The sequence below is a fragment of the Prunus mume genome, linkage group LG2 (assembly GCF_029339155.1).
Source record: "Prunus mume cultivar Tortuosa linkage group LG2, ASM2933915v1, whole genome shotgun sequence".
Lineage (NCBI taxonomy): Eukaryota > Viridiplantae > Streptophyta > Magnoliopsida > Rosales > Rosaceae > Prunus > Prunus mume.
Genome location: NC_142699.1, coordinates 346,312 through 371,112, shown reverse-complemented (window position 1 = coordinate 371,112; position 24,801 = coordinate 346,312). Strand labels below are relative to the sequence as shown.

The window sequence follows — 24,801 nt, the reverse complement described above, 5'->3', positions numbered from 1 at the left end:
AATAGACACGATGATAATCAAATGACTAATTGACTTTTGAATTAGTAATTAGTAATTTTTTTGCAAGAATGATACTTGAAAGATAACTTTTAAAATAAATCATTCGAACTATGAGATTACATTATGAAATTGGCTCAAATGAGTGATTAGTGTTTTTATTTTTATTTTTTTAGTCAAAGATTAGTGTTTTATTAACTTATGAAATGATTAGCGTTTTATCCTTATCCAAATGACAGCTCGCCCTCTACTATTTTGAGTAATATTTTGGAGCTATATAGACTAGTAACATGTCGAATTGACTAAACCAGATGATCCGAACCGTAACTACTAATTTGGTTTATTTTGACCAACAAAAAAAGTTACATAATTTAAAATTTGAATGGCTTCGTTTGATTTGATTTTGAGTTTTTGTAAATTGGTCTACACTAAATTGGACCGTTTACTTGTGTGTATATATATTTAATTTTACATGTGTAGTACTCTCATTGGATAATAATTAGATAAGGCTGTTGAATTTGAAGTTTGATTGAACTTTTAAGCTATTAATATTTGAATTGTGACTATATCAGTTTATTGAACTTTGAAGCTTTATAGCATGTTGAATTTTAGGATGATTTTATATGCTAGAAAAAGAAAAAATATGTAGCATATTATGAATTTTGTTTTGTTGTAATTGGTTTAACAAAGTTGAAAAAATGCAAATGGGAAAAAAAAGGCTTATTCAAACCGTTTTAAATTGGTCTAGTTTGGTTCAATTCCCCCCGTAATTTTCATCAAGATTGAATTGAATCAAACCATTACATTACAATTTGTTTAAACCCGATTTTGGAGTGAAACCAATCCAATTTGGACAGTACCCACCCCTATTTTCTTGTATCATCACCACCTCTTCCTGTCTTTATCCATTTCTCTTTCTTTTTTCTCCAAAACAGATATCAAATTCGGAGGGCCGCTTAGGACTTGGCCTAGGATTCAAGTATTGTTTGTAACTTATAAGTCATTGACCTTAATTGGGTGGGACAATATTTGCTTAACATTGTATGCATCGAGATGTTCTTATAAATAATTGCCAGCTGAGAATGAAAACTTTTCCGTTGATGATCTTTCTTTTTCCCAATTTGTTTTAATTTAACCATTGCAAAAGCTTGTCCCCAATTTGTGCCAGTAGTGAACTTAAATACCAATACTTTCGGTATCAGTCCCTCAAAATATGTTCTACCCTATCATTATTATCAACATATAATAGAAGCAAATGATTCACACACCACACAACCAAGATATTACAAACACATGGCTTTTGGACTTTTTTTGTTTTTCAGCAAAGGATAATTTCTCTTCATCTATATACAAGGGAGCCCAAAACAAAACTAGCCAGCAGCTGCCATAGGGATAATGTCTCAACTCAACCGCTAGCACAGCTACAAGCCCCAACCACCATGGCTCTTGATTGAAGCTTTAAGACATGTTGCAAACACTCACCTCCTCCATCCACCCCACCCTTTCCCTGCAAGTAACACAAAAATTATCAGTAAGCAGTTGTCAGAATACTAATATAGATTCATTATCAAGAAACAGAATTATGGGTTCTGCAACTAATATGCACAACAAACAAACTCATTATCACTACAAATAATAAGGGTCAAACTATTAGCACTTCTAATTTAGCTCCTCCAAAATGTTTATCGTATAACCTTTCACTCATACCTCCTGCAGAAAGTTAAAATTTGGAGTGCCAATGGCACAGTGCAATATAATACTATTGTCACCCCCACAATGCTCACATCACATAAACGTTTCCCCAACATTTTAGAAACATTTATCAACAATAAATACAAACAAATCATTTTACTCAGTACACTAATGTTGTTAAAGTGTCTTCACACTAAAATTTAATTCTCTTTTTCCCCCCTTAGCTTTGGATGACCATGGCAGTGCTCCATCATGGGGGCAGTCATGGAGAACATGCGTATTTTTTATATATATTATTATTATTAACATTATCTCACGCAAGTCTTATTGTTTATCAAACATCAAATTAAAAATGAAGCAAAAGGAAAAGAACAAAAGAAAATAAGAAGGTTTATTGAGCATGGGGGGCTTCAGAAAACCATACCATGTGCTCTCCTGACTTTGTTTCATGAAGAAATTGCTCCAATGCACCATCCCCACTAAGAATTTTTGCTCCGAGTCCTGGAGCGTCCACTGATCCAACAGCTTCTTCATCAACCAAAACTGCACATACCCTATTGGTTTCTGGCTTGATGTTTGGAACCTGTGCGCAATCATAATGATCTAGTGTCATAGACCCAAATACAGAAATACCCAGGGTAAATACCAAAATTATATACACTTTCAGTTTTCTTTTTCTTTTTTCTTCTGCAAGTAAAAGTCATCAAGTTCATGGAATGGCCAGACATTAAGCAAGTTATTGCCTTGCGTAGCATAGAAGAGCGACACTACCATCGTTTCATAACCAAAACTTGGAGCAGCAACTAGAATTACTAATTTCACTAATATGCCAGGAATACAGAGATCAGCTGCTTCCTTCTATGGTTAAAGTATACAGCGTCCCTACCCAGTATGCCCCAGTGAAAATGAAAACATCCTGAGACATCCAACATATGGAGGAGTACACTTAATTGTATTAGCAACATAAGGACTAGGACAGATACGACGGTCTGCATATACCTCAAACATTGCGTCTGTAAGAATGTTTTCCAATATGGCTCTCAAACCTCGAGCACCAGTGTTCTTTGCCATTGCCTTTTTCGCAATCAATCTCAACGCATTATCAGTAAAATGTAATTTGACCTGCAATGCCATAAAAAATAAGAAATTACATCATAAACACATATCCTGCAAAAAATGCAATTATGAAAGGTATGGAAAGAAAGACAGTATTGACTACAAAATGCAATGGAACAAAATCTTACATTGTTCATGTTAAACATCTTCTTGTACTGTTTACCAAGAGCATTTTTAGGTTCTGTGAGGACCTAATTTACAAGATAAAACATAGGGATTTTTCAATATCTTATCAATAAGGAAATAAAAACCACAAAAGAGTCTAGCCAACCAGGAAACTTGATTCTAATATCAAGAAGACGAAATGAATAAGCATAACAGAGAAAAAAAGTGTGAGTACCTTCTAATATAACTTGTAAAAAAAATTAAAAATCAAGCTTTTGCTTAAGCTTAAGAAGTGAATAAGCATCATGTGCAGTACTATATCACATAATGCACAATATCCTAGAGATTGAGCATACCTAAAATGTTATACAGTCCATCAAATAACAACCATAAAAACAAGAAGAAAAGATTCGGGATATAACCATGGAAGAGATAGACCACACCTGAACAAGTTGGTCCTCATTTAAAGATGACAAACTAACTAAAATTGGAAAGCGTCCAACAAATTCAGGTATCAGGCCATACGCAATAAGATCACCAGTCTCCACCTACAAGTCCATTAGAAAATTTAAGTTTAAGGACTCATTATTCAAAAGAATTAGGGTTTTTGTGTCATAGAAAAGGAAAAGAAGTTAAGGAAGCCTCAAGTCAAAAAATTGATAAAAGGAAAAGACAAGAACAATGAAGGAATATACAATATCTTTGACTACATTGAGTTTTTATTCTCACAGATTCCAACAATGCTGATGCCGAGATGGCATCAGTCAATTTACTGGTCCTCATGTTTGCACGAACTGGTGCTCCGAAGCCAATGGAAGAATCTTGGAGCCTGGAAAAAGAAGATGCCTAAACCTTTCAAACTACCTTCAAAGTAGAAACATTCATGCAAATAATTTCTATTATAAATCCCTGGGAGAGTGCATTACCTTTCTGAAATGGCTTTCTCCAAACCAACAAATGCCCCACCACATATGAAAAGGATATTTCTTGTATCCATCTGCAAAGAATCACAACAAAGTAATGAGATGCACCAGAAACTAATGTTGACATTTTTCAAACAAAGTACGTCTAAAAGTCAGACTTCGAGCACAAATTGTATTATCAAAACTGAACAATGCCTGCGGAAATGTAATTAGCTATTCCACATTCAGTCCTTTTTTTTTAAACTAAAAATATTAGAAGCACTTCAGTTCTCTCAAAAGCCTTGGAAACCTCGGCCAAAGACATACCTCAAGCAAAAAATGTTGGGGGACAGAAAAGTTGGACGCCAGTCAAATGAAATCATTTTCCACTTTCTCGCATACTTAGTATATCTAGTGAACTAGATATAATATGACTAGCGAGCCAGCATGTTCATGTGATTTTAATTTCATAATAGGACCATGAATTCACAGCTTATGAACCCGCCCCATACAAGCAATATTTGTGCTTTGCACTGCTGGAAAAGCCTGACATGAGGCCTAACGCCTCAGGAAATATTACAAACCTGAGGGCATCTTTTGCTTACAAATCTAATAGCATCAAAGAAAAGCATACAAAATGACGAGGAGGAAGAAATGAACAGGGTAGTTGTAAGCCTAAAATACCTGAATACTATCACCACGAGGATGCTTCCGAGCTCCTTTATCAGGAATGTTAACTACCTGATGGGTCAAAGTAAAGGAAATTTATTCTTATATAACTAAATGAGAATTTGAGGAACATTTGAAAGCATCACAACTGATGCCTCTTGATCATTTTGAAGATGTCAATCACTATCGATGGGTCACATATGTCGCTGAAGGCAGTAGTTTAATTTCCATATAACTTTTTTTTAAACCATATAGTATGCAACAAAAACATGTTCCAATGCTAGGACATCAAATCAATAGATGTGGTTTCATTATAGTTAAAGCCATCCGCATTAAATTATTTTGCATAAAGATCTATTACACGACAGATGCCCAAGTTCATTGCAGGAAAAGGTTGGCAGTAGGACTACATGGAAACTGAAAAACAAATACACAAGTTAACTTCTTATTTTTCACAAGGTATTATTAAAAAATTTAGCAAATATCGTAGAGTATAAAGTGGGATGCTTCAAATTACAGAAAAGAAAAAAGGATATCACAAGTATTAGTTTATAACTACTAGTACAATATTTTACCATTTGAGAAGCTAGAAATTCACCAGGAAAAATTGCACGCAGGAATGCTTCAATGGTGTTCTACGAAAAATGGTTTTAATATAGATCTATTAAAAAAGGAAAAAAATAATTAATTGCTGGATTTATGTCAGTTATTGCTACACTCACATTAAGAAGGTTGACAGGATTTGATTTTCATCAACCACTACCCAACCAAATTCAAGACCTCCAGAGAAAGACTGAAACGAAAATTGATGTAAAAGATGAAAGATTTATCCTAAAGAAATTGACAGCCCAAAACGATTAGAAATAAATGTCTTCAATCTGAATAGGATAACTTGCATTAAACTAGGAATCCTTCTTGTTAGAGTTCTTCATAATGATATATAAAAATTAGCAGAACAGGGATCATATTGACAGACTAACTTAAAGTTCTTTTACTTGTGTCCTATGAAAAAGTTGGTTTACTTACAGTTCCTTCCAACATTTTCAGCAATGCCTGTTGAACACCCTCCCCAGATACATCTCTACTTAAGCTCTCTGCCTGAAAAAATAGCATCTTTGTTATTAATATAAGGGGGCGACACAATAAGTTGTTTTTCGAAATTTATATCTATATCACACCTTCTTCGTTATCTTATCAACTTCATCAATGTAGACAATCCCTTTCTGAGCTGCTTCCACATCAAAGTCAGCTTCCTAAACACAATGCAACAATCAGAATGTAATTATGTAAGATGTGCTTAATGTCACACAATCCCTTGACATGGAAACACATGATATAACATAAACCATACCATAAGCAGTCTATACAATATTGATTCCACATCTTCTCCAACATAACCTGCCTGCATAGTCAGAGAGAGAGAGAGAGCGAGAGAGAGAGAGAGAGAGAGAGAGAGAGAGAGAGAGAGAGAGTAGTGGAACTATCAGCGAATCCTTCCAAGCAACAGAAACCATCTCTCATTAACCAAATTGATCGACATTATCACATCTACATCACTATGACATGGAAAATTCAGGACATCAAATTCATGACAAACAGAACAGTAGAGATTTTGCTGTTTTTTGCATGAAACCATTGTTATGTAAAGACTCCCTACAATTCAATTTTTTTCTCCTCTCTTAATACTAACACCATCTCTGTCTCTTATTTTCTTTTCCCTCGTTAACTTGAATGTCTTTTTAAATGTTACAATTGAAAAGAAAAAAAATTAGAAAGGAAACCTCAAATCATATAATATCAATGATCAATCCCACAAGAGGATACTTCTACCAACTTTTCTCTGAATGAAAATGAAAATGATATTTCCAATATGCACAAGAACATTTTCACACATCATTGCATACTTAGAAAACCATAAACTTCCATAAAGGGTGAAAAATTATCATCTTGCATGGTTCATGTGCAACAAATTAAGATTCAAATGAAGTAATCTGATTTTACAGAGTCAATTGACGACGATACAAGATTCCCAAAAGCATTACAAGAATGTTTTCCACACAATGACATTTGAAACAAAAGCTGCAGGGATCATAGCCATGACATCAAGAACATCATGGGTGGAACAAGACTGAGCAATGCACTTGCCTGTGTTAATGTTGTTCCATCAGCAATGGCAAACGGCACATTCACAACACGAGCTAGTGTTTTTGCAAGTAACGTCTTCCCTATCCTTGGTCAATGCAAAAAATCATAATGAGTACAACAATATTTTTAAGCCGCAGGAGGTTCCAACGAAAAAAAGGCCACAAAGCACACATAAATAAGAATGTTAATCCTACCTGAACCAGTGGGACCCATCAATAATACATTGCTCTTCTCCAGTTCCACAGAATCACTATCAAGTACACCTTGAAGTTTAGAATCAGCTGATTCTGCACCAGACCTGATATTCAGTTCGCAATCCAACAGTCAATTAATAAAAGGCATAAAAGACACATCAATTTAAACAATAAAAGTATCTAAAACCGTATCTTCATTTGTTGTAAACATCTCAAACACAGAAACTTTCTCAGCAAGGAAGGACCAACACTTTTTGGACTAACCTAGTCTGCAGGGAAGCGTGATGTATCCTTTTGTAGTGGTTGTAAACTGCAACGGAAAGCACCTGCACACGCACATATGAAATCATTCACTTAATTTTGCACAACATTTGATTTGCTCAAACAATGAAATCCAATAAAATTCAAAAACCCAAAACCTTTTTGGCTCTTTCCTGGCCGATAACAAAGTCATCAAGCGCCTTATAAATTTCCTTCGGGGTGGGCAAGTCCGTGGCTGCCGAGTCCGTGGCTGCCGGAGACGAATCAACAGCGCAGGAGGGCTCTGGTTTTGCATGAAAGGAATTGGCGCGCGTGTCATCCTTGGGCTTAAGCCTACCAATCTCGATGAAAGTGCCATGCAGAGGGACGAGTTTCAAGGGCCTGAAATAGAAGGCGGTCTTGCAATTGGGGCAAAGATTGAGGGCCTGGTAAAGCCCCGTCTCTCGGCCGGTAATGGAGAGTGGTCTGGTGGAGAAGAGCACCGCCATTTGTTTGGAGCATCGGGGACAATTGACGTCAGCCCTAATGTGGTCGTACTCTCCTCCACTCCCTCGTCCTCCTCCAATTGGGCCCTCCCACTTGTGGCGCTGCTGGTGGTGGTTTGGGAGGACTGAGGAGTGAGTGTGCGTGGGGTTTGTGGCAGAGACTGATGCGGTGGCGGTGATTATTCGGATGAGGGAGGATCTGCTGCCGCTGCTGCTAAATCTATATCGAAGAGATTGAAACATGTCTTGGTTTCGGTGTAGCAGATTTTTGGTTATTTGATTACAATTTGGAATGGAAAAGCAGAGTCATTGGAGAGTGAGGAGAAATGTTAGCCCCTTCCCTCCAACAGTAGCCAACTGGAGTTTTTATCCTTCTCCTTTTTATCTTACAATAATTAGCCAATCTTGCATGCTATTAAATTTGAGGGTAAATTGGTTTCATCTTTTTTGTAATCTATCTATCTGTATAGCAAAAGACGGAGAGAATGATAAAACATTCAAAATACTGAAAATGCAACAGTTAATTCAAACATTAAGAATTAAATTATTAATTAAATAAAAATAATATAGTAAATTCATATTTTTTTATATTAAAAAAATTAAAATTATACTAAATCTCCGTAGGCGATGAAGCGCGTGCGGAGAGAGTAATATATATATAAATATATATACACAGTCATGTTGGATTAAAATTAACCGATAATTAACTCAACTTTTAATTTTTAATGCAATTGTTTTCAATAAAATAAATTTAAAAAATGAAATATTCTCATTTCTTGTTTCATTTTTTGGGTTGAAATTCTCATTTCTTCTTTTTTTCACTTGTCATCAGTTGCTCCGTTGAGGTGCAATAAATGATGACATGTCAAATTGTCGAAAAGTTGGATGAGAGATTTTTTTAGTTAAGCGTTGTTCGGCCACCTACAGCCCTCTCTTATTCCTCCTCCGTGCCATTCATTTTTTTCATTTTCATCGTCGCTTTTCTTCATTTATTCCTGTTAGCTTGGAAATTTCACGATCCAAGAGAAAATGCCAGCAATGCCTTCGTTATTTCCAAAGCTTCTACACTTCCTATGAAACAAAGATTATAAAACCAGAAAGAAAACCCAACCGATTCATTTTCCATACCAATTCATCTCCTCGTTGCCTGCCTGCCTGCCTTGCCCTTCATCAAACAAACAAGACATTTGCATTTCATTTTCTTCCTGCAAAATGCCGCCTCCTCCTTCTCCTCTGAAACTCAAGAAGTCATCATCTTCCACTCAAACCCTCACCACCACCGCTACTAGCGCACAGGATGCGCGCCTTCTCGTGCGTGAAACGCTGCGTATCAGTGCCAGCCTCGCATCCTCCGAGCCTAATCTGCCGCCTTTAGACACCCAAACTCACACCCCCCGGAACCAGCTTGGTTTGCTCCACCACGATCAAGACTTTGTAAGCTCCAGCTTCAGATTGATTTGCTGCGAGGAGATCGACGGCCGCCGATGGAACTACGTGGCCGAGCCCGATTCCTCCCCTGGTACCTTCAAGAAGGGCTCCCTTCGTGCTCTTGGCTTGCACAGCCCCCAACCTCCTCTCGACGTCAGTACTTCTAACTATTACTCTCTCTATCTCTCTTCTCTTTTTCTTTTTTTCTTTAATTTGGCTGCTTTCTGCTGCATTTTTCTTTTCAATTCTTCTATGTTTCCATGCTGAATTTCATATAATCTGTCAACTCAATTTTTGAAATTTGATAATTGAGACTGAACAAGTGGTGCTGTTTGCTAAGTTGCTCAATAAGCATTGGCATTTTGCCATTCATGCATCAGAGCCATTGCTGGCGCTCACTGACGTTGAAATACATGAAGAGTTTGAGAAATTTGATCACTTTTTCTCTGAGTGCTGATTAGTGACTCTTCTGAGAGGTTCGGGTGTTGAATTTTTTATGCAGGGGTTAATGTCATTTGTAAGGTCATATGTTGTCCCGGAAGGATTCCCTGATAGTGTAATCCCTTCCTATGTCCCCTACATGACGTGGAGAGCTCTCAAGGTATACGCTTAATGTCTGTGCTCTATTTATTATGCATACGGACCGCAAATGCTGCTCAAACTTGTGTGAACCTATTTCCATGATTTGATCACTTTGGTGTAACTGAATGCCATATTGACAATAACCATATTTGTTGTAGCACTTCTTTGGTGGCGCAATGGGTGTTTTCACAACACAAACCCTTTTGAATTCTGTTGGAGTCTCTAGAAACACAGCTGCTCCTGGTGCTGTTGCTATCAATTGGATTCTCAAGGTAGCGATACTACTTGTCACTGTTGATTTGACATTTGTTGATCACAAATTTTGTCTTTACTCATATTGGACTCTCAAGGAAAATTGTAACATTCCTTTGGTTTTTATTTTTTTTGGTTGCAAAAGGGTGATTTTGAGAATATGCCTTTCTTTCTGCTCTGTTAATTGTATGATATGTAAACTTGGCTATGACTATTAAGTTTTGGGTTACACAAAGCATACCTTTCCCAGATCAGAACAGACCAGGGAGAAGCTTAATTATATTAAAGCCTTTTTAGGAGATCCTCATATTTTCTATTTGGAGTTGGTATTTGCCAGGGCTTTGCCTGTCCCAATTAGTACCTGTTACCATCCCTTGAAGGCCTTTCTAAATATGTTGGTAAGTGATTTAGATATTCAATTGAACCCACCACACTAAATGAGCATGAGAAACTCCTTATCCTTACTCTTGTGACTGCCGAAATCTTGATGGAGGAACCTTAGGTTTTATTTTATATTTAGTTATGATGGAGGTGCTGTAATTTCAGAAGCAAAGAACCAATACATGAAAAATTTCAGGCTCATCAGGAATAATTATGATGTACAAAATTATCAAGGTTTTTGTTTTCATATAGATCACGTTAAATGTTTGCCCCTAAATCATCTTTCCCAGTCAGCATATTATTTGCATAAAAGAGTAGATGGTCGGCATGTGTTAGTTTAAATATACCAGACTATTTGCAATCATACTGGGAGGGTTTGCCCATGTTGATTCCACTAACCATTTGTGAGAGCAGTGGAAGACTAATTTAAAATAAATATGATGTTCCATTGGAATTATATTTAAAAACGAGAGGATGAAAATTTTTATTTAGTTAATCCTTGTATTTTTTTGGGGGGGGGGGGGATAGTAAAATTATACTTTTACTTTCAAATATTGGATTGTTACCGATGACTTTTATGGTGCTTAATGGGGCTTAGGTCTTCAACTAAAGATTGGCCACTGCCCTGGGGTCATGACTAGAATCTGAATCCTCTTGGATCAATGTTATACGCGTTTAGACTGTGTTTCATTTGGGTTGTGCCTGTTGCCATTGTTGAAATAACTTTAAAATATAAATATTGTTGTGCCAAATATTTTTATGAACAAAATTTTAATTTTAATTTACATGTTTTTCCTTTTTGTGGAGTTCTTTTCTTTGAATTGTAATTTCGAGTTTAATCAGTGATACCAAACTTGGAAGTGTTTAGGTAGGAGTTTACTTTAGTGCTTTGCACAAAAGTTCTTTCTTTGAATGTTATGGTGTAATAGAATTGTTTGATGAATCTAAATTTTAAAATTTATGTCTAGGATGGTGCTGGTCGTGTTGGAAAAATGCTTTTTGCCCGACAAGGAAAGAAATTTGATTATGATCTAAAACAGGTAAGAAATACTTACAATTGCGATGAACTTTAGAGTACTGGACATTTCCCAACTTACAGTATTCACTCACCTTTCTTTAATGCTGAGGTGCTATAGTTGCGGTTTGCGGGTGATCTTCTTATGGAGTTGGGTGCTGGAGTAGAGTTGGCAACTGCAGCTGTGCCGCACCTTTTTCTTCCTTTGGCTTGTGCAGCTAATGTGGCCAAGGTTTGAGCCTTTTTCTTATAACATAATGTATGACTTGTCAGTTTTACAATCTCTGATTCTTGTTTGTTTCTGATAGAATGTTGCTGCTGTAACATCAACATCAACTCGAACACCAATTTACAAAGCGTTTGCGAAAGGAGAAAACATTGGGGATGTGACAGCTAAAGGAGAATGTGTTGGCAATATTGCAGACTTGGTATGCTTGTCGAACTTCTTTCTTAAGATGATTGTACATTACAGGAATGTCAACATGGTACCACTGAACCATATGAGGACATTGGTCTAGTACTTGATATGGTATACATGTTGGTGTTAAATATAAAACATTCTACAGGGCTTGATTGGTATTGTCTACTTTCCTAGAACCATTCATGAATTAGTACATAGAAGCCATTCTAGAACCCTTTTGTTCTTTCCATAGGGATTATGTGGCCATGAAGTGAAATTGTTTCAGCCCATCTGATTTAATCAATCTAACTGTAATTGTGTGTGAAGTACACCTAGAATTATATCTATTTTGGTCCAGTTGTTCCTGCATTTGACATCAATTTGTTGGCTTTTGAAACTATTTATCTTTGGATGTCTTTTTGTGTACAATCATTCCTATTGATATAAGGTTGGCCGAGATAAAACTTGATTGTTATAACATAACGCTAAAGTGTGTAGAACTTGAGATAATATGTACATGTATGTGTTGTCTCCTGTAAAGGCTTTTGAAATATGCCAGTTGGACCTTTGTACGTGGTGGATCCAACATATGCAGAGCACAATGAATAAATCTGTTTTAAGTTTGTATGATTACTTTTACTATATGTGTCATTGATGCTACGAAATTATAAGTACCATTACCTCCATTATTACTAAATTTATTTTGCTAAAATTACAATGACATTACCACATTATCAACTCTTATCAACAATTTCCATCACTACTATATGTTTTCTACAATTAAGTACAATCTTGTATTCTTGTCTAGGATACCAAAGAAATAAAATTATATCCTACTTTGAAGTAAATTCTAATCTAAATAAATCCTCTAGATAATAAAAGGGACTAACAAGCCAGAGCCTGAGTCAAACTCCTAGGTCTTGTCTTATTTTGACCTGAACTGAGGCAAGAGAGATCTTATTTAACCTTTGTTCTTTCAGAAAATATAAGCTTTACATATCCAGAACATACCATATAGCGCTATGTATTTTAGCCATAATAAAATTAATAATTTTTTTGAATTGTCTCCATGTGTAATAAAAATTCCTGTGCATTAGGCATGTCCATCTCTGGCACATAGGCAATGTGGGTTGCAAAGTGTGTTTTTAAGTATCTATGCTTCTCAGAACAACATTTCTTGTGGTGTTCTATCTTAGGAGTAACGTTTCTGTTATACTGGGTGGGACTCCCAAATTGGGAAGTAGGTACTTCTGGTGTCCCTGGAAATACATCTCTCTGGTCATTTCTATTTCTCTGTCAAAATGTGGTCAGGGATGGGTTTGAAATTTGTTTTTGGGAAGATATTTTCTTTGGCTATTCATCTTTTCAATTTGTTTTCCCTTAAATTTATATATCTTCATTGAATTATAGTTTGGTTCTTTGTCATCATTTTCACCTTATAGAACCTTGACTTGGGATCTAACCTGTACGATGAACCTAAATGATTGGGAATTCATAGAGTTTTTGAACTTGTTGACTCCTATTAGTAGTATTGCCTTGACTCCATTCTGACGTGATAGAAGACCATTGGTTTATCCATGAGTCTGCTGTTCATAATCCAATTTTTGGTCCTTCTGAGATTCTTTGGTGTCCCGAGAGAAATTTCCTGCTTGGTTCATGGCTCATGTTAAAACCATTACTTGTGAATTGTGATATGCTTCAAATAAGGATGCCCTGTGTTTTCATTATATCCTCATTTTTGTGTGTTATGCAAAGTAGTAGGTGAATCGATTGAGTGTATCTGTTCGCAGGGCTCCTTCTCTTCACAAATTTGGAATAGGTTCTTGCTTGCTTTTGGTCTGGGGTAGGTTATTTTAAGAAACTGTTATTCATTGTTGAGTGAGGTATTTTTGGGGGTCGGAGTGAAGAAGAAAGCTTTTACTATTTCACATTAGGCAGTGTTATAGTCTATTTAGATTGCAGCATACGAATTTCTGATACAGAATGAGGAGATCAGTTTTATTTTGGGAATAGTGCTAAACCAATGGAATTTGTCACAGGATTAGAGTAGGAGATCTTGAATTCATATCCTTGCAATTGCAACCTCCAAGTATAAATTGAATTAGCCATGTTGAGCAGTAGTGGTGAAGAGAGGCTCAAATGTGAGGAGAGTGTTAGAATATAAAATAATTGTTGTCCCACTGCTCATTAGCTTAAGCCTTTGGTAATAGTAGTAAACCAGTGAAATTTATCGAGGAAAAAATTAGGTTTTTTGCCTCTTGTAGGTGTCTTTGGCTATCATTTTTGGGGTCTAACCCTTGATTTGGCTTGAGCTTTGTGTTTAGTGTAGCTTTGTTTTTTTTGTCTTTTTAGTTGGTTTTCCCTAAGTGGACGACTTGTCATCCCTTTTTTTGTACTTTCTTGGGTTTTGTAGAGAACGTGGTACCAACCTTCGAACCCAAGACCACTAGGGAGTTAGTGCAAGCGCACTTAACCACAAGGGCTTTTGTACTATTTTTTTCCTTTATTAACAGTTCTTTTTTTCTTTGCCTATTAAATTCTTGTTTCCTGTAGAAGAATAAGTTTTTAATTACTAAAGTTCTATTACTATGTCTATTTCATTATGCACTTTTATGCATGAATGTAATCATTTGAGGTTGATGTCTGTGAATTATTGCCCCATGAAGCTGGGAACTGGACTGAGCATATTGATCTCAAAAAGAAATCCATCATTAATTACTACATTTGGCCTCCTTTCATGTGGATATGTTCTCAGCTCCTATCAAGAGGTTTGAATGTGTACACTAGTGTAGATTGATTTGGTTTTGCATGTTTCCATGTTGCATTTGTTTAATGGAAGTTATTTGTTTCCAGGTTAAATCTGTAGTATTGCACACCTTGAACCGAGCAAGATTCAGTGTGGCAGTAGATGCCTTTCTTAAAACAGGTTAGCATTAATGTTCTACCCTAGATACCATTTTCCCTTGATGCATCCTTTTCTGTCATCCAGGATATTCGTAACAGCTATGCCTTAGTGTATTTTTCAGATATATATTGTAATTATGCATTTTTTTTCAACTTCTAGGGCGAGTTCCATCATTGCAAGAGGGAAACTTGAATGAAAACGTTTTCAGATTTCCCTGGTTGAAAGAGGGGCCTGTTGTTCTTGGTATGCTTGTGCAAAGATCTTGTTTTCTTTGTCCTTTTAATTCTGAATTGTGATCATCTTGTTTCTGGGTTCGACTTTTTTTTTTTCCTTTTTCCCTTCTGTTATCTTTTGCTTTTATTTACTTTTTTTTAATTTTCCATACTGGGTGGCAGGGCCAAGATTTAAAGATGCATTCCAAGAGCCAAATGTCTATCTTGCGATGGAGCCCCTCTTTGAGGTTGGCCCTCTTGGAGAGGGGTTGAATTTTGGAAATCAATCTCTCTCTCTCTCTCTCTCTCTCTCTCTCTCTCTCTCTCTATATATATATATATATATATAATTAATTTTGCATTCTTGTAATATTATCCTAATCTATCTATCTATCTCATTAGTATTGTTTTTCTTGATTGATGACAGAAAGAGAGATATGTTGTCACTTATAATCCAAAAAAAGGTAAAGTATACGCATTGTTCAAAGATCAAGCGAAGTCAGATGACATTCTAAAAGCGGCATTTCATGTGAGATGTTCAGCTTATTTATATGGTCTATTTGGTGTCTTGAAAGGTGTTTTCTTCATACAGGGGATTTAAGATGTTAAATCACTTTGCATTACAGGCACAGGTGCTTTTGCATTTCATGCATTTATCTTTTGACAGTCAGCATCTGTCTCAGAAGGAGAAGACAGCTGGATACTTAAACTTTGAGCCCACAGCTAAAGATCTGGAGGCGTGTATTGTTGAGTCATGTAAGATGGTCTCAACTTCATATGGGATTTTCAAGAGTAAAGCTGCAGAGCAGGTAATTGGTGTTCAATATTGGTAATTTTAATCATTTGTGACATTCAGTTGGCCAGTTTGGCAGGCTTATAGTACAAATGCTCACAGATTTACACCTTTGTCACGACTCATGATGTCTTGCCAAACAGTCTAAACATGTTATGTTGTGAGTCAATCCATCAGAACCATTGATAAGGTGGATACCTTTTTTACTTTATGGTCTAAGTTAATACTTTAACAACATAACATGCATAGTATTTGACAAGAGAATGTTACTGTCAACTTTAGCATCCTGAGATCTATTCAGTGATGCAGTGGATGTGGTTCAATTGTCTGTTTGCATAACTGGTTATTCACCTTGGAGTTTTATCCAAATGGACTGAAGGATTTTTTAGGTATAATTATTGCTTTATTTTAAGTGGTTTCTGGGCTTAGTATAAGCTTAATTGAAACAATTGTATTGTACCAAGATTTAAGTGGTTTCTAGGTATGATTTATAATTCATATTTTGAGTTGTATCCAATTGCATTGCTGTTGTAGGTGTTGCATTAGATAAGGATATAAGGATATTGGTTTTCCATTTGGAAACAGCCAGCTTAAGGTTTCTTCTTTGTTACAATGAACACCTTAAAAACCATTTGGTATTTTTCCTCAAAAATATTACAGTGGACGCCCAGCCTAGGTAGAAAATTACAGAGGCAGCCTAAGTATTTGGACTGCATACACTTTTCCATTTTAGTTCTATGTGTGTAAGGATATATGTATGACATTTGTTATTGATGTTATTTCGGTGATTTTATATATATATATATATATATATATATATATATCTCTTTTTAAATCAGAAAGTCACTTGAAAAGATTATACTTATCTTTTTATTTTATTTTATTTTAACATGGTTATAATCTATCTTCCTGTAGGGGTGGATGATGTCAGAAGCACATCTTAATCCTGGCCGAGCTCGTCTTATCAAGTGATTAATTTGGACAATATGCTACTTAATTTCCCTGCAAAGGCAACATATAAAGTATGGACAGCTTTAATACTTGTTACAAACATACAAACAGAAGATGCAAAAGAGGGGTTAAAGGGGCTTGTCACCACAATATCATATCACTGGGACCATGGGAACCATTTGTCTCATTACGCCTGTCGGATCTAGATCGAGCTTTGCTCGGTGGAACGAAGACTTAAAACGAAGATGACATGGTGTAGTTTATAAGGTGTAGAAATGATTGGCAAGTAGATGATGGATTAATGCACAGGGGACGACATTGTAGAGTTCTCTTCTCTCTGTAGAGTTTGCCCTGAGTTTTGCTTTTTAGTTATAGTTTTTTTTTGTTCCCTTTGTTTCATTTTTGTCACGTTTGGCCTTGTCAATATATGTATGGTGCAGGTGCAGAAGAAAGAAACCCATTGAATCCTTGTATAAATATAAATGAATGAATTTTTAGTTTGTCCATTACTGCAGAGTTGATAATAATAGCCACTTTTTTTCATTGAACGACAGTCACTGTTATTTTTCTTTCTGCGGTTGTAGAATTATGTGAAAACTGGACTTCTCTGTGCTTTCTCTTCTCTTCCTTCTCAGGAAACATGTCATCCACTCAATTCAATTGTGTTTTGTTTTGCCATGTAAAATGTAATGAAGAAGCATTTTATTCCGTTAATCTAATTCTAATTCTAGTTCCAAAATGAGGAAAGGAAGGAAGAGGACATCCTCTTTGTTGATTTGAGTCACATCGCTGTCTGCCACTGCCTCTCTCTCTCTCTCTCTCTCTCTGACATGGTGCATGTGTGTATGTTTGAGCAGCATCGTCTCGTCTTGTAAATAACCGCATTCTATTATTATTTATGAGTGAGTTCCTCTTTCTTCGCTGCTAAATGAACTTTTCAATATGCACTCTAAAGTTACTTCTACTCGCCAGGTAAAAGCCAAAAACAAAAGATTCTGTTGCTTTTGTTTTTTACCTGCAAATTTGCAATGGTTTGCTATACATATTTGCAATACGTGTTAGTTTTTCTCTTGAATTCGTTCCATGTAGTAGTTTTGAAGATGCATTTCCAGTGCGCGGCCAGCTATTAAATATGGCTCACAAGATCATGGGGCTCTTAAATGTAGAGTTGTAAAATTGCGTTCTGTTTAATAAGTTTTTTTCATGTTTGTTTTCACAGCATCTCCACAAGTGCATACATTGGTTTAACTCAAAACTCACTAACATAAAGCATCTTCAAGGGAGATGTTAAATTCAACGCGACACTTTTAGCATATAGAAAAAATAGATGAGACACACTTTAACCGAAATGTTAAATCCTATGTGGAATAACATTTATCTCTCTTCTTGTTAGTTTTAGTTGTTTGACATTATGATGTTATTTTATTATTTTATTATTATTTTTCAATTAATATGCATATATTGTAGTAAATCAATAAACAATATGTGATAAAATAATATTTCAATTTGACATATTGAGTGGAATATAAAATTCTATTATATGTCAAATTGCTACATAAGCCATCAAATTCAAATTTAATATTTGATATTTGACATCTCCTTTATAAAATTAGGGACGGTCTTACGTTCAAGCTAATATGAGGACTCGATTTTTTTATAGTCCAATATTAATACTCAGCCCACTTAAGCACACTCCCACACATCCCCATCCCAGTGATCCCACCCACAGAAAATCTCTTCTTCTTTTTTCTTTCGCAACCCCACAAGTCTGGCACTGGCAGTAAGTAAAACAAAAACTAACCCCACATTAATACTCAGCCCTTTTCAAAAAAATACTCATTCCTAGAGAACATCCTTTACCTTTTCTAGTATACAGAAACGCCAATTGATATAAGTCAAAATTGTTTAGTCTTTTGATTATCTACATTTCATTTTGGTTTTATCTAACGAATGTGTTTTTGTTGTTGATACATTTTAGATAACCAAAAAACTCAAATTTCAACACCTTTTTTTTTTTTGGTAACGATAACCTACAATATGAACAATTGCAATCATTAAATACATTGTTGGATATCATTACTAATGTAATACATCCTTAACGTAGAAAACTTCAAGGACCGTTTGGTTCAAGTTTTATAAGCTTGGGATGGATTTGAAATTATATTCCCATGTTTGGAAGGTATAATTTTGGGAATGCAATTATAGACTCATGGGTATGGACTTCCCATGTAGGGGGAAGTTCATACCCTTGACTGAACTTGGGATATTTTCCCTCCACTTGTGGGGAGGAGGGGGAGACATTTAATGCAAGTTTTTGGGACAAATTTACCCTTGTTATAATTTGCATTCCAATGTTTGGTAAGCATTTAATGTAATTTTTTTAAGGGTATTGTTGGAAAACTAAACAATTTGTCATTCCTAATAATGCACAAACCAAACATGGAAATGGGAGAAAATGGTCTTTCTTAATCCTTATTTCCCAACGTTCCTAAATATGAAAATAAATATCTTTCATTCCCATCTTATAGAATTAAACATAGGAAGTTCATTCCCAGGAAGTTTAATCGCTAACCAAACCAGCCCTCAATGTTCCACGATAGTAGAGGGCATAAGTTGGACTAAGAGATGCATATGCGTAATGAAAGAAGGTAAGAGATGCATCATGCATGTGAACAAAGCACAGAGCACTTAATAGGTGGTCAGATGTGGTCAGATATGATCAGAGGTGTCTAAAACTTTAAAACTATACGTAGAATTAATGATGCATGTGATGTGGAACAGAACATGTATAAATTTTCCATATACAAGTTACAATTTCACAAGCTGTTTATTTTTTAATTCATGTTATGTACTGTTGTTTGTAATTTTGTGTGCGACGGAACGGAGGGGAGAGGGGACGGGGCAGTGAATGTGAAACTGAATTGGATGGCTGGTCTGAGACTCTGAGACTCTGAGACTCTGAGGTCTCGTCTTGTCTCAAATCTTTGTTTGGGTGTTGTCTTTTAATATGCAATATCTTTTTCTTCTTTTTGGCATTGATCGAGGCATTATTAATTATACTTTTTTGCTTTTCCTTTTCATTTGTTTTTGTATTTTCTTATCTCTGTTTCTGTACCAAAGAACATTCCTACACCACAAACAATGTGCATCGAAACAAAAAGTGGCTGCCTTTTCTTGCTGTTTTTTCTTTACTTTAATATCACGTACGTACCATTTTTCTTATTTTTCTTTTGCTCAAAACAATTGAAGCATTTTGCATTTAGCTAGCAAATCTATGAGAATGTTATCAACCTTATCTTCTCGTTTCTATTTTTCCATTCTTTTCATGACAAGTTTTATTTTTCTTATACTTAAAATAATGTTATTAATGCATCACGCAAGTTAGTTTTTATTTACCAGCCTAGTTTTTGCTTTCCTTATACTTAAAATAATGTTAATAATGTTATTAATGCACGTTTATATTTATTAATATTATGTCTTAAAAAAATATACTCATCACCCATTTATTTTATAATATATAACTTAACAGCACTGTGATATTACAGCCACAAAATTTCTCCCATAGCATTGTAATAAAGGAGCATCACATATCAACGGCCCTAGCACAATCAATGTAAAAGGACCTTAATTTGCGGACCAATACTTTCAAATTCAAACCTCAATAACACTCTAGCCGTCGTGTATATAAAAAAACCTCATTTCTTCCTTACTTTAGGAGAAACAAAAGAGCACCACACACATAGAAAAGGGAAGCTATATAAAGAAATAAAGATAAATATGGCTCCGATGGCTTCTTAATTCCTTGCAACATGCAACATAGATTTTCGTGTATATATAACACAATGAAACAATAGTACACTCTAATCCAAAGTTTTGGGAGAAAATAACAAAATTCAACACATTGTTTTGTCAGCATCGATCTTGAAATACTTTAACCTTTTTTTTATAAAAAATTCAAGTGATGGCCTAAAATATAAGGGGTAAATAAGTTTCTTACACTTGGGCCAAAAAAAAAAAGGAGTTTCTTAAACACACATTAGGTGCTATGGGGGTTCGAATCTAAGACCACTGATATGCAAATGAAGGCTCTTTACAAGAAATTTCAATTTGGTCGCTGATAAAATAATTTAGCTAAATTGATAATTGTATTTTCTCAGTGACCAAATTGAAATTTCATATAAAACACGCAAAAATGTATTTAACTCTCTCTCTCTCTCTCATACACACACTATCAACGTGCCATGGGTTCGAAAACAAAAATTAGTTACTTCTTAGAGGGTAGTAGTTAATACATTGATTATTTTTTTTAATATGAAACTCATCAAACTTTGAAATGGAATAAATTTTTAACTCACAAGGCCAAGATCCATTGTTAAAAGAAATCAAGGTTCATATAGTTCTAACAAACATGAACAAAAATTATAACCGCTAGCAAGACCCATGGTTAATATATCTCTTCTTTCTTTCCCTTTTTTTTTTCTTCCTTTGTCAGCTGGATTCTTAGGTATTAGTTACTAGAAAATATAACACATATAATATAAGTCCTCTTTCAATACTGGACAAGAACATGAACTAGCCACAACTCACTGCTAAAACCCAATTTTCAAAAACTACATTGCATAATCACCAATGCTATTCCATATATATATATATAAAGAAAACTTACGAAAAATATCAAAGAGGACAAAATTATAAAATAAAAGAGAAAAAGACAGGGTAAATTAAATATGATAATCAGTAATATAAGCTAACTACAGATAGAGTTAAGCACAAACTGAAAGAGGATGATGAGAGAGATGGTACGTAATTAATTTTTTAATTGATATTAAGCAGGTGGGGGTGGGGGTGGTAGGGGATTCTTCTTGGCAAGATTGTGTTTGTTGTTGTGCATCCAAACCTTGAGAACTCTTCTCTTGACCCCAATCTCTTGGCAGAAGTTTTGTACCACAGAGTCTTCTTGCTTCTGAATCTTCCACCCAACTTTCTCTGCAAAGTTGAACATTTTTTCCTTCTGCTCCTGTGTAAACTTTGTCCTGAACCTTTTCTTTGCTAGCTGTGCTGCTGCTGGCCTGCCCACAGCCCCACCACCATCATGCTCCTCCTGTTCATCAGACTCTGAAGGGATGGCCCCCATCCCCATCCCCATTCCCATTCCCATTCCCATTCCCATGTTGTAAGACATTATCATCTGGTGGGGTGCTGCTGTTCTTGATGAGGGCATTGTATGGTACCCTAAGCCCTCTGGGGGGGCTGCTAGTAAATTCTTGTGATGGCCAGGGCCTAATAGGAACTTCCTGCTTCCAACCCCAACCCTGTTGATAGTATGATGAAAGTTATGATCCCAAGAGGAGGGGGAGGGCTGCTGCTCACCTTCTACTTCTTTTCTGTGGAAGTTTCTGTGACAGTTGCAGGCTGAGCAGTTGAGAGCTTCAATAGTGCCTTCTTCTCCACTGGGCATGAATTCACCACACCCATCAGTTGCAGTCCCTCCCATGGCTGCTGCATGGTTCTTGAGGCACTCTTTGTACCTCACCCCCACTTTCTTACAGCTGTAGGGCACAATGTTCACATGCTCCTCCTCCTCATGATGAGGATGAGAATGGGGGTGATGGTGATGATGATCTAGGCTTGTGGGCATGGAAGAGCCATTAGTGTTGGAGGGGTTTTGATTTTGGGGCACTGCTGAGGAGGGAATCAAATTGGAATGGTTGTGGGGCACTACTGTTGCTGCTGCTGCTGCTGCTGCTGCAGGGTCATGATGATGATGATTATGATGGATCATGTGCCCATGCCCATGCCCACCACCATAGGAACTATTTATTGGGATTGGGATCTCCCCAGCTTCTTGACTTGAAAGTTCCATTATATAATCAGTCCTAGCTAGATCTTTCTCTTTTTCCTCTAGGTATTATTTTAATGATTTGGGTCTTGTTTGTTTGGTAATTGGAGACCAAAAGAGAAGGAACAAGAGAGAGAATTAGGAGGCTTGGCTTGAACTTGAATGATTAGAACTAAAAAGTGGTTAGTTTTTGGCTCCTCAAATACCTAGGAGTTTAATTTTTTGACAATTATGCTCTCTAGCTTTTAGTGAAGCAAACAAAATGGAGAGGGGAGAGAAGAGGGGAAAGAAAGTTTGAACTCTGGGATATGGGGCCTCCTCCTAGGGCTAATATTAAATCCTTTTGATCAAAGTGCCAATTAAAAGGTCATCAGCCACCTCAACTTTGAATATACATGTCCATATATATATATATATATATATATATACATATACATATATCATCAGCTGATCTCAACTTAGAAGGAAAGAGAAAGAACAAGCAAATACTAGTGTACTGCACCCAGAAAGTTGGAAACCAATCTAAGCAAATCAAACCACCTTTTCTCTATAGACTCAACATATCTCTATCATTTGAAAGAGATACACATAGTGGGGGGGAGGAGGGAGGGAGTGAAGGGGGGGTCACCACTCAAAGACTTCCCAAGAAGGAAAATGATGGTTGGAAAATTAATTAGAAGATGAGACAAAGCTAGTAGAGAAGTAAACCTATTTTTTCTTTCTTCCTTTTGGATCCCACTAGAAATAGAAATCGAAAAAGAAAGAAGGAAACAGCAGCAGGATGAACACGCCAACTTCCCTTTGAGAATCTTGCTCATGAGCTTAAACAGTAGCAAACAGCACCTTCCGTTTCCATAGCAGATTAAAGCCAAACGAAGAGGATGTAAGAAAGAGGAGACAGTCTTTGGCTAAAAATGGGGGAGAGAAACAAATCATGAATTACTATTGGACAAAAGAAAAAAGAGTAAACTGATTGATTAATTTAGGGAGCTGAGTTAGTGAGTGGTGAAGAGAAGAGAGGAATATGAGAAGAGGAAGAGGAGATAGTCAGAGGGATAGAGAGAAAGAGAATAGGTAGCTAATGGCTTAGCTAGCTAGAGTGCTAGAACCTAGTTTTGGAGGTGGGTTTTAGCTAGTGAAGCACTAAATATTAATATCAGCTTACACACAGCTACAGTGACTTGTGATGAGGGGCCCAAATAAGAGAGAGAGAGAGAGAGAGAGAGAGAGAGAGAGCAGTGCTTTTTTTACAGACAAAGAGGAATACACAGTGAGTTTTTGGAGAAGCGAGTTCAAAGGGCACCCCAAAACCAAAAAAAGAAAAGAAAAAAGTGGGGTGCTTGCTTAAAGCATTGCTTGCACTATCAGGCAAGTTTACGCCACCTAGAGAGCAGTGTGTGTCAGAGAGTGGAGAGGAGGACAAAGGAAGCCAGAATACAATGCCAAGGAGAGAGAAGAGAGAGAGAGAGAGAGAACCAAAAGGAATTATGAAAAGTAATGTTGCATGCCCAAGGGAAAATTAGCAAAAATCTTCCTCTTGATATTGTATAGTTGTATTTTTATATTATGAGTATGCTGGACTTGAATTAACAAATCGCTTGAACATTCTTTTTCCTGCCTATGGTCTTCAGTCTTCACACTCTCAAATGCAGCTCCTAATCAAGATCCAATAATTATTACTTTGAGTATATATAGCATGATTAATTAATGACATGGCATGACATCTTTGAGGATTAATGAAGCTGCATAATATATTAATATATATAAGTGTACAAAATCATGCATACAACTGCTACTGCCCCCTACTGTTGGGTTCGGCTGCATGCAACAATTTGGCTACTTACAAAAAAAAAAAAAAAAATCAAGTGTCCTCATTCACCCTTGTGAGTTAAAAGAAAGTATCATGCTACTCATGTGAACCATTTATTATCAAATTATCTGAATTAGAGAAATGTTTGGAGAGCCTTACTTTGTTTCGTATTCCTTAACTAGCTAGCAAAAACTAAAATGAAGTTTTCTCACAGTAGATACATATTCTTAAGCTTCTTATACATTCATTTGTTTGAATATCTGAATTTTTCATGAATGAGGCCGAGTAGATAGGAAAGAATTGTGCTTTAAGCAAGCCTAATCGCTAAGCAAAAGGATTAGTGCTCAAGTTAGGTTAAAGTCTTCTATAAAAAGAGGTTACAAGGTAATGATAACAATTTGTTTCAAAATATTAGTTTTTTTCAAGTGCTAATGATGAGATGTTCGCAATTTATACAATATTTTGATCTATGCTTTAGGCTAAATAGAGAACGTCACCTAATCCTAATTTTGTAGAACGTAATATTCACTTATCAAACTTATGTATAGTATGTTTATTGTCATACTCTGAATTTAAACCACGTAGACAAAAACTAATTTAATAACAACATTTCTTGCTAAACTTTAATGTGGGTATATTCATGATCACAAGTGTTGTTGTATCATGC

The 24,801-nt window shown here is 35.9% G+C and overlaps 3 protein-coding genes across 5 annotated transcripts; 1 reads left to right on the top strand and 2 right to left on the bottom strand.

Moving 5' to 3' along the window:
- Positions 1–1,195: 1,195 nt before the first annotated feature.
- Positions 1,196–7,936, bottom strand: LOC103318949 (ATP-dependent Clp protease). Of its 3 annotated transcripts, XM_089047224.1 has the most exons (17): positions 7,240–7,936; positions 7,085–7,146; positions 6,821–6,924; positions 6,623–6,706; positions 5,833–5,879; positions 5,660–5,734; positions 5,508–5,579; positions 5,204–5,274; positions 5,080–5,116; positions 4,497–4,553; positions 3,837–3,907; positions 3,640–3,739; positions 3,354–3,458; positions 2,934–2,996; positions 2,689–2,811; positions 2,114–2,272; positions 1,196–1,504 (listed from the first exon to the last, which is right to left on the bottom strand). In XM_089047224.1, exons 1-17 carry the CDS (start codon positions 7,807–7,809, stop codon positions 1,403–1,405), a joined length of 1,902 nt encoding a protein of 633 aa, XP_088903350.1. In that variant the 5' UTR covers positions 7,810–7,936; the 3' UTR covers positions 1,196–1,402. The 3 variants fall into 3 exon arrangements, with proteins under 3 accessions (XP_088903350.1, XP_088903351.1, XP_088903352.1); XM_089047225.1 differs by lacking the exon at positions 5,204–5,274 and having other exon boundaries at positions 5,080–5,142; XM_089047226.1 differs by lacking the exons at positions 5,080–5,116; positions 5,204–5,274 and having other exon boundaries at positions 7,240–7,934.
- Positions 7,937–8,445: 509 nt separating this feature from the next.
- RUS6 (root UVB sensitive protein (Protein of unknown function, DUF647)) lies at positions 8,446–17,033 on the top strand. The gene is made up of 13 exons (XM_008220414.3): positions 8,446–9,147; positions 9,497–9,595; positions 9,735–9,848; positions 11,178–11,249; positions 11,346–11,456; positions 11,533–11,652; positions 14,291–14,392; positions 14,478–14,550; positions 14,689–14,772; positions 14,925–14,989; positions 15,169–15,270; positions 15,368–15,550; positions 16,450–17,033. The coding sequence occupies exons 1-13, from the start codon at positions 8,779–8,781 to the stop codon at positions 16,504–16,506; spliced, it is 1,551 nt and encodes a 516-aa protein (XP_008218636.1). The 5' UTR covers positions 8,446–8,778; the 3' UTR covers positions 16,507–17,033.
- A 4,014-nt stretch (positions 17,034–21,047) lies between these two features.
- On the bottom strand, positions 21,048–23,531 carry LOC103318947 (zinc-finger homeodomain protein 2). The gene has a single exon (XM_008220412.3). The coding sequence runs from the start codon at positions 22,346–22,348 to the stop codon at positions 21,311–21,313; it is 1,038 nt and encodes a 345-aa protein (XP_008218634.2). The 5' UTR covers positions 22,349–23,531; the 3' UTR covers positions 21,048–21,310.
- Positions 23,532–24,801: the final 1,270 nt, after the last annotated feature.

Bases quoted from the DNA above. Each gene is read 5' to 3' on its own strand.
- RUS6 (XM_008220414.3), top strand. From the start codon at position 8,779: ATGCCGCCTCCTCCTTCTCCTCTGAAACTCAAGAAGTCATCATCTTCC. The intron at 14,393-14,477 runs GTTTGAATGTGT...ATTTGTTTCCAG, and splicing joins TTCTCAGCTCCTATCAAGAG to GTTAAATCTGTAGTATTGCA. The intron at 14,773-14,924 runs GTATGCTTGTGC...ACTGGGTGGCAG, and splicing joins AGAGGGGCCTGTTGTTCTTG to GGCCAAGATTTAAAGATGCA.
- LOC103318949 (XM_089047224.1), bottom strand. From the start codon at position 7,809: ATGTTTCAATCTCTTCGATATAGATTTAGCAGCAGCGGCAGCAGATCC. The intron at 7,147-7,239 runs GTTTTGGGTTTT...GTGCGTGTGCAG, and splicing joins GCCAGGAAAGAGCCAAAAAG to GTGCTTTCCGTTGCAGTTTA. The intron at 3,908-4,496 runs GTATTTTAGGCT...GATTCTTTGCAG, and splicing joins CTCGTGGTGATAGTATTCAG to ATGGATACAAGAAATATCCT.
- LOC103318947 (XM_008220412.3), bottom strand. From the start codon at position 22,348: ATGGAACTTTCAAGTCAAGAAGCTGGGGAGATCCCAATCCCAATAAAT.